General features: G+C 42.4%; 1 protein-coding gene across 1 annotated transcript in view; it reads right to left on the bottom strand.

Moving 5' to 3' along the window:
• cacna1g (calcium channel, voltage-dependent, T type, alpha 1G subunit) overlaps nucleotides 1–10,000 on the bottom strand; it is a 250,441-nt gene that overhangs the window by 123,364 nt on the left and 117,077 nt on the right. The window contains exon 12 of the mRNA XM_034107161.2: nucleotides 8,434–8,589. Coding sequence (XP_033963052.1) covers nucleotides 8,434–8,589 — 156 coding nt within the window. The remainder of the gene's footprint in view (nucleotides 1–8,433; nucleotides 8,590–10,000) is intronic.

Raw genomic sequence — 10,000 nt, 5'->3', positions numbered from 1 at the left:
TACTTTAAAGAGTCCTCTCCTGCTGATGTTCAGGTGTATATCAGTGTGTAGTGTCTCTACTTTAAAGAGTCCTCTCCTGCTGATGTTCAGGTGTATATCAGTGTGTAGTGTCTCTACTTTAAAGAGTCCTCTCCTGCTGATGTTCAGGTGTATATCAGTATCTCGTGTCTCTACTTTAAAGAGTCCTCTCCTGCTGATGTTCAGGTGTATATCAGCATGTAGTGTCTCTACTTTAAAGAGTCCTCTCCTGCTGATGTTCAGGTGTATATCAGTGTATAGTGTCTCTACTTTAAAGAGTCCTCTCCTGCTGATGTTCAGGTGTATATCAGTGTGTAGTGTCTCTACTTTAAAGAGTCCTCTCCTGCTGATGTTCAGGTGTATATCAGTGTGTAGTGTCTCTACTTTAAAGAGTCGAGACGCTTCTGAGCCGAGGCGCTTCTGAGTGGCTGCGGTCACGCGGCGCAGACGGACCCGGTGGAATACAGGCCTCAGCCTATCAGGTACAATGTGTTGGAGCGCTAGCTAAAAGGGTCGCGAGTGTTACATGGTGATGTCATTATGTTGGAGACAAAAGAAGTCCATGAAAACGATTCAGGGAAATAAGAACAAGACATAGAAATAATTACATTTAGTTTAGCCCGTCTGTTCACTTTCAATTTCTTTGGAGCAAAGTAACTAATGGCCAGTCGGAAAGAAACAGCAATACTATGTTTATATATACTTTGAGCGACATGTGCAGCTGGTGAAGTTTATAATCTAACGTCTGCATCGAGAGTTTAGTCACTGATCTTTCCACTTTCTTTATCGGCTGAAGTGAATGCTCATAAGCAAGACTCAGAAGCACTTTTCTCGTGAGTTTTCAGGCATCTGAAAAGAAGAAACCTCCAAGCTGCAGCTTACTGAGAGATCAGTCACATATCTGCAAAGCCTCGGCAGGTAAGGGTGAAGGAAGGAGGTCAGAAGGGAAGGATGCATGAGGGAGGGAAGGAAAGGAGCTGCAGTGCTTTCCATACCCCTGAGTCTACAGGCAGAATAAGGCTCAGCTGGGCATGCAAGTCCTCCCGCTCGGTCACTTCCTAAAGTGGAAGTGATGGATGCAGCCGGAGAGGAGAGGGAGGCGCACACAGGGAGAGAGGAAGAGGAGAGAGAGGAGGAACCCACGGCGAGGAAGAGGAGGAGAGAGTTAGAGGAGAGTCCGTTCCTTCATCGTGCAAGTCAAAGCAGAGAGCAGCTGATCGGGTTCTCTTTAGATCAAAGCAGAGGATGTCTATCCAACTGTAGAGCACTTAGCTGTTCTTGTTCATCCAAAGCCAGACTCCTTCGTGTACTTGGTCTATCACAACATATTCTCTGCAACATTGAGCTTATTTTACATGTAGTTGACTTAATTACTTACTCTGGTCTTGCAGGATAATCTTACAATACTTTATTTATACTTCTTGCACTGGGTTTTGTTGTATGTCTCATTGTTGGAGGAGACTTAAGGTTTCCATAACTACACTGAAGCTTTTGCATCTTTGAATTGAATATAATAATATATAATGTAGTATATATGCTGACAGTTATTTTACTCTTATTTTTATTTATCTCCTATTTTCAGAGTCTTTTATTATTATTATCATTATTTCCTTGATTTTATGTTATTTATGATTTATTTTTGATGTTATTGATCTGTGTGAATCTTTGCTGTACTATTTTGTTTCCACGCTTACCCTGTTGCTGCTTTGTTCAACTGAATGTCCCCTCGGGGATTAATAAAGGTTCATCTTATCTTATCTTAATAAAGTACATATACTCAAGAGCTACGGCGGCCCAAAACACTTCCATTAGGAGACTGTTGTTGCCGTTGGAAACTAACCTAAAATGTTTTATTGGCTTATTTTAACAAACATTGAAATGTAAGTATTGGTCAGGATCATTTAACGTAGCTCCACCTTTACCAGCTGTGATAAATACGTGAATGCACCAACAATTATAGTCCAGTAATTTAATATATTATAACTCAGAAAAGTGCCATCATGCACAATAAGTCCTGTGTGTACTTTAAGTATACTTTAATGCATGCTTGTTACTGAGTAGTTTTGCATTATCGTATAGGTTGTATATCCCTTGCGCCATTATCTTGCACTATTTATTTTTACGCCATAAGTTCATTGTTGGAGGAGCCTGGGACTTATACTACGCTGCAGCTTCCGTGCATGTGACAATGAAGCCTTGAATATAAAGAAATGGGATGGAAAGTGAAGACAGCGGGGAGGAGACGAGCACGGCCACGTTCACCCCCCACTGAGGGATGAACATCCGGTCAGAAGGCAGGGGTGGAAATGACCTGGACACACAGCATTGCTCCGCTGGGTGTGAGTCGTGCATGTCGCCGAGTGAGGCGTGTGGTTATTGTCGAAGTGAAAGGTGGAGTAAAAAGGAAAATGGCTGTTGTCTCTCTGCTGTTAACAGTTCTCCATAAAGACACGTTGCTCTCTGCAGCGGATATTCTGTTACAGAGAGGACGACAGGGAGGATGGAGGGACATCAAGACAAAATAAAAGCAGAACAAAGACTGACACGCACCGCCAGAAGAGAAACAATAGTGGGGCTGTGTGTGTGTGTGTTAAACATCTATCCTGACTAGCATCACCTCATTGAAGCGCCCGTTACCAAGCAACTCTGAAAGTTTGGCCGACTAAAAATAAACTTCGTGATTGCAGAAAAAAGGGATGTAAACTTGAGAAAGGGAGAGGGGGGGGGGGGGGGGGGAGAGGGGGGGGGGGGGTCAGGCCGACAGCTCTGTGATGAAACCGGAGAACAGAGCAGAGTATATAAAACGTAAAGCCCCTGTCACACTATCCCGAATTGACACCCGATGGACACACGAATATGGAATAGTGAATTTCGCACGAAGACGGCCCAGAACCACACGAAGGCAACATTTACATTACATTTAAGACATACAACTGCAATGTCAGTACATACTGTACTGATATCTTCAGACTTTGTTCTTTACTTTCTCCGTCTTTATATGTAGAAAATATTACGTTTTCTCCGTCATGTTGTTGTTTCCATAGCAACAACAACTTCCTGTCAACTCGCCTTCAAAATAATATATTTATATATATATATATATATATATATGCTTTTCAGTTTCACAGAACACAAATTGGGTTATTTACATAATATGTTTATATGATTTTGTTGTGCAATAAAACAACCCGATGGATACACGATAAAGGAAATGTTCAAATTCGGCTGTGATCGTTCGTGAGGGCATCTTAAGCCATCGTCTGACCGCCGGTGGAGTTTCTCAGGCTCCGGCAGCAACTTCGTGAGCGGTGGCAAAATCTTTGGCATGCCAAAAAATAGCCGAAGGACCTTGAGAAGGTTCATTTTCGTGTTGAATTCGTGTGTCCATTTTGCCCTTCGTAAGGCCATCGTGAGGGCATCTTGTTATCCTCGGTGCCATCGGGCATTCGCCCCGATCAGAGTGAGGGCGAATGCACCGATGATAACACGAAGATGACACGACTTGACAAGATGCCCTCACGAGTGCCTTACGAAGTTGCCGCTCACGAAGTTGCTGCCGGAGCCTGAGAAACTCCACCGGCAGTCATACGATGGCTTAGATGCCCTCACGAACGGCCCGATGTTGCTACGATCACAGCCGAATTTGAACATTTCCTTTATCGGGTGTCCATCGGGTGTCAATTTCGGGACAGTGTGACGCGGGCTTAATGGGATGCTACGTTTGTGTGTGTGTGTATGTATGTGTGTGTGTGCAGGGGCGCTGTAAGGGGGTGAAAAATTAGGACGATTCTAAGGGCCCGTGACTGACAGGGGCCCAAAATGTTCAGAACATTAAGAAAAAAAAATGTAAGTAACCTTTCATCAATCCTCAATAATTAACATTAATAGAACATTGATAAATTACTCACTAAACCTATGATTCATTTAACTTATTTTCTTCCAAAAGTGAATTACCCAAAGCCTCTGTACACCCCCCTCTATTTACGTGTAATGGTTTGGTCCTGCCTCCAAACGCTGTGCGGCACCGGCACTTGCAGAGAGTGAAAGCATGTAAGCGACTTACATACTCAGTACTGTGGACAATCCCCACAGGAGCACTTTGGGGTGAAGCGTCTCCGGGACACAACGACATGCTGACTGCAGTGGGGTTTGAACCTGTGACCCCCTGACACCCACGCACAACCCACTGCGCCACACGCCTTTATATAATGTAATAAATAATACGTTTAGTTTATTTATTTATAGTGTCGTGGACAGTCCCCATCGATGAACTGTCACAAAAACAGTAAATGGAGCAGCTTTAGCCGACATGGCTAATTTCCAGCCGTTGTCGCCGGCCAGATGGTAACAGACACCCTTACAATTACAATATATCAACAGCATTAGTTATAAGAAAATATATAAAATAAAAAGGACAATGCAACAAAACTGTAGTTTTTGTCTATGATGTAACAATACATACAACTTTACAAGCTATGAAATATGTTTTGCGGCTCCAGACAAAAAATGTTTTTCGAAAAGGGAGCAAAATGGCTCTTTTGGTCAAAACAGTTGCAGACCCTGCTGTATACCATTAGCACATATTTGACTGAGGTAATAAAGCATGTATTGGCCCCTTCTTATGCAAATGAGCCAGATCAGCGCTAATTGCACGTCAGTTGGGAGGGGCACCATCGATTGAAGCCAGAAAGGGAGAAAAGCTATTCGTAGCTAAACCTAACTGTAATGTCAGTAAGACGCCATACATACATTAATTGCAGTCTTACGCTGAATGTCAAGCCTCCATGGTCATTGTCTCCCTCCTCCTATGAGAGTCCTCCCTTATAGTCATGCACTTGATATTTTTAACAGCAGATTAAAGCCCATTGAAATTAATCCATATTTTATGAGGCTGTCAACCTCTCTTGGTCTTCCCTCCCTGCTCTCGACAAGAGGACCAAAGAGCGCCGGAGATCAAAGCAAAGGTGCCGTCAGCCCTGAAAGAAGGACATGACAGCTGGAGATTTACTCTCTCCAGTTCTTCCTTTCTTGCTATCCGTCTTAAATAAAGCCCTGCTGTGTGCCCAATACGTTTCAACCTCTTTGCTTCCCCATAAAACGCTCAGCTGCGGTCTCTTAACAATATCATTGTCCTGCGTTATCCTGTCTTAGAGAAGAAGCTCAAACACAATGTGGACACGAGGACACATCACTTTTGTTTTATGACATAAATACAGGGGAAATATCAGGGGGAGAATTACAAGAAGAGAAGGTGAAGGCGATACAGAGGATGTGGACAAAGCACAGATTATGTGTGTGTGGTTGTTGGTTTGAAAAAGTGGGTAAATAGAGATTATTTGTTGAAAGAAATGTAACTGCGACAGCTTAAATTAACACTATGACATATATAGATGATTGTAAAACTAAAATGGTGAATTTGAAAGCCAGAAATCCAAAAGAACGAGAAGAGAAATGCTAAAAAGACAGATAGCAAAAACTAGCTTCTTAGCATTAGCGAATGGATTATTTCCGTTTATGTATTCTGAAACCGGTTGAGTCGTCACCAGCTTTTGCTCAAAGTATGTCTTTGAATATGTTTGAAAAATATCAGATCAACAGTCTGCTATTTCTGCACACCGGAGATCCAAGAGAACAAGAAGTGAGGTGCGAAAAAAGACGGCTAGCTAACCTAGCGAGTGGACCTAGCTTCTCAGCATTAGCATTATTCACCACCTGTTGTTTATTTTTGTTTATGCTGTTTGAAACGTATTGAGTCTTTAGCAGCTTCTGCAAAGTGAGATGTAATTCACAAAAGTATTGCACAGCTTTTGCTGCACCATAAACCAGGTACAAAACAAAGAGACCAAGAAGAAGAGGATGAAAGAACGAGAAGAGAAATGGGAAAAAGACAGACAGCTAACCTAGCTTCTTAGCATTAGCATTAATCGCCACCTGTTGTTTCTTTTTGTGTCTGTCTTTTGAATCCTTCTCAGTCACTAGCAGCTTTTTCAAAAGTGAGATGTGAGTTCACAAAAGGGTTGCACAGCTCTCACAGACTTTGCCACCTTTACACCTGCACAAATAAGCAACGCAGTCTCACGGCATTTCGTGTTATAGTCACGAAATTAATCGATTGATTCGTGTTCACCAACACGATTTCCCCCTTTCTTTCGTGTCACACAGAATTAGAAGGAAAAACAGATACAAAAGAATACTTTCAGAATTCTGACACAGAACGATTTTAGAAGCAATGTATTTCTATTGGTAGGATGTTTCGTGCCTGCACCAAATACAACAAATTAGAAGGAAACAAATATTTAAAAATATACAGAGTTCAGTATTCTGAGGCTCTGAGATCCATTTATTTTCCTCACGGACAGCAACAAACATTCGACATTATACAATTTCAAATAAAAGGGTTAGGGTAAGATATTGAGTAAGAACATGTTTTTATGAACCACACAGCTTCCGGTGTTCCATGACCCGACCGGACAAAGAGACGTGGTGCAGGCACGAAACATACGCAGTGTTTCCCATACATTGATTTATTGTTGGCGGGCCGCCACAAATGGATCTCATAAAAAAAATATATTATACTTTTTTTTTTCCAAACGTTGCCATGCCAACGACCCCATATCGCATTATCGTCTGGCGGGGACCCCCCTGTTGCAATTTTTTTTTAAATGATGAGCACATTATGATGGAAAATATTACTAATGAATCATACAGCTTAATACATTTTCTTAATATATATTTGTATTAATAATCAGTTGTTCTTCAAATTGTGTTTTGTATTTATCTTTTGTTTGTCATTCATTGTGTCTTCTGTTATAAATATTCTTAACACAATATGAAACAGTAAACATATTTTTAAAGTGATTTCTGTCTTTATAATATTATATAATTTTGAACAGTAATATGAACAATTAACATATATTTTTAGCATTTTTGAAAGCTACTTATGAATAATATTATATATAATATTCAACAGTAATATTAACAATAAACATATTTATATTCATATAAACATCAATATTTGCTGCATCCGTGCTCTCATCCGGCTGCAGAGCGAAATATCCACTAGCTCTCACTCGCTCCAGAAGCTGAGCAGATACTCAGTTTCACTCTCAGTAGCAGCAGCTCGATTCTGATTGGCTTGAAGGGCGGTCGTGTGATTTAAAAAATATATATATTAATAAATAAAAAATATTATAAGATTGGCATCAGAGGACAGATTGATAGATATGCAGTTATTTATAACATCAACAAAAAAAATTTAACTTTAAAAAAAGAAAAAAATCCCTCTTTCCCTCAAACTTTGCGTGACCCCCCTGGTGCCCACTGGCGGCCCCCCGGGGGGTCGGGCCCCGACTTTGAAAAACACTGGTCTAATGGATAGTGAGGTGGGCTGATGATCGGAAGGTTGCGAGTTCAAATCCTGCCTGGAACACCACTTGCCCTTGAGTAAGGCACTTAGCTCCAGGGAGAATGTCCCTGTAATCGGTCGTTGTAAGTCGCTTTGGAACAAGGCGTCTGCTCAAGGCCTAAATTGTAAATGATATTTCTGGGAGAATAAACCCCACAGATCCTCAACTCCGGTGCAACAAGAGCAACAAGAACATTGTCTGCTACAGTAGCCATGAACTCACATGTATTTTGTTATTTGAGGGGGGGTGGATGCGTGGGCCCCCCGAATAGAATCAAATTCTGTGGGAAACACTGATACGACCTACAGACATACATTGCTTTTAAAATCGTTCTGTGTGACACGAAAGAAAGGGGGACATCGTTTTGGTGAACACGAATCAATAGATTACATTAATGTCGTGACTATAACACGAAAAGCCGTGAGACTGGGTGGAAATAAGACAACAAGTAAACGAGAATAAGATGAGAGTGGAGCAGACGTCCTGGTGATGTGGCCTTCATTGGGACAAAGCAGATACATGAGGAGGACGACCGCTGAGCGAGTGGGAGGAGAAGAGGCTGGCAGCGAGGTGAAGATGAAGAGAGCTCTCACGTCCTCAAGTAACTCGCCGTAGAGAGTGCAAGGAGCGCTAAGCTACAGGCTAATGCACCCTCTGTATGACATCGTTAAGCGTGCATGGGCGTGGAAATACATCCATTAGTGTTATGTGAGCTCGCACAGAAAATACAACACGTCTTTGAGTCATTTAGTCGCGAATCTCTTTTTAAACACAAACTAGCAGGGCAAAGTACTTGTTTCAATATCTCACCTTTTAGAGATATCATTAGGTGTAAGAACTATAAGCAATGTCAACAAGTTGATCTGCATTCGACAAAAGATTAGAAATATAGATTTCATTCTTGTTTTTTAATTGTAAGACTGATTTGTACTCAGGATATCCCTGAACACGAAGCTTTGACGTGTTATTTCGGCTCTATTTAGTTAGTGGTTGAGCAGCAACGTTTTACCTCCGTCTGGAACCCCTCCACCAGGATGGCCACCAGCAGGTTGAAGAGGACGTAGTTCCCGAAGGTCATGAGGGCGATGAAGTAGAGCGCGGCTACAGGAGTGGTGGAGTACATGCCGTTATACAACACCTTGTTCCAGTCCTCCTGGGTGAGGATCTGAAAGAGAGGGGGGGGGGGGGGGGTTAAAGCACAACAATGTTTAGCATTTGTTTACTCGTGTTTGTTTGATAGTTAGCTTTAGCTTAGCTTCGTCCCAATTACATTGTGTTTCTACACTTGTCGAGCTTTGTGTTCCTGCGTGATGCTAATGATGGTTCCTTTTCAATATCTGGGTTCGTTTAAAAGTCCTTCATTTCAAACAAAAGCATGAAATGTCGACTTACTTCGAGATGCAGGGATTTGAGCAGCTGAAGTGACAGCTGTCGCGAACAGATTTGTATCAGATGTAGCTAGCAAGCTAAGCTAACATGGACTCTACCATGTGGTTGTATTATTACCTAGGATTCTATGATATTGCAGGTTGTGTGTTGATGCATTTTTATTTCTGGCAAGTATCTATCATGTGTTTCTACACCATGAATACACTCAAAGCACCTCGGGCTTTTTCATCTTAAAGAACACAAGAAGAAGACAAGTAATAGTTTTTGTGACTATCGAGCGCAACAACATCAACTTATTGTTTGTAAGCATGAAGATAGCATTACGTACGTTTCCGTGACAACACAAGGTAAGAATGTGTGTGATAACAACTCATTGCAATATCAATGAAAACCTGAAAACCATGGACTTCAAAAGGAGGAAAGCAGCACACACGCCAACTAGTGTTGTCACGATACCAACATTTTGGTTTCGATACCAAGTCAAGAATTGTGATTCCGATTATTTTCTTAAAAAAAGGGCGACAATCTTAAATGTAATTATTGTGCTTTATTTCACACCAGAACCAGAACAAACCTTTAAACAATGAGAACAATACATTAAATAAATGACTAGAATTTGTATTAAATAAAAATTAAGCATCATCTCAAACAACTTTTTAGTTTTTCGCTTCTGGCGTCTTTTTTGTCAACAAGCCGAGGCGCAGCGGCATAACACTCCGACTTGCAGGCATGCTTCTCGCTTTCTCACATGCTCTGGCAGCTAGCGCGTGCATGAGAGAGGGGAGGGACTGAGCGCGTGCACGAGAGAGGGGAGGGACTTAGAGCGTGCACGAGAGAGGGGAGGGACTTAGAGCGTGCTTGAGAGAGGGGAGGGACTTAGCGCGTGCACGAGAGAGGGGATGGACTTAGAGCGTGCTTGAGAGGGGAGGGACTTAGATCATGATAGGGGAGGGACTTAGAGCATGTACGAGAGAGGGGAGGGACTTAGAGCGTGCACGAGAGCGGGGAGGGACTGAGCGCGTGCACGAGAGAGGGGAGGGACTTCGAGCGTGCACGAGAGAGGGGAGGTAATTAGAGCGTGCACGAGAGAGGGGAGGGACTTAGAGCATGCACGAGAGGGGAGGGACTTAGAGCGTGCACGAGAGAGGGGAGGGGCTTAGAGCGTGCTGGAGAGGGGAGGGACTTAG

This window comes from Pseudochaenichthys georgianus, chromosome 19 (genome assembly GCF_902827115.2).
Source record: "Pseudochaenichthys georgianus chromosome 19, fPseGeo1.2, whole genome shotgun sequence".
NCBI lineage: Eukaryota > Metazoa > Chordata > Actinopteri > Perciformes > Channichthyidae > Pseudochaenichthys > Pseudochaenichthys georgianus.
This window is presented reverse-complemented; position numbering and strand designations above follow the sequence as displayed.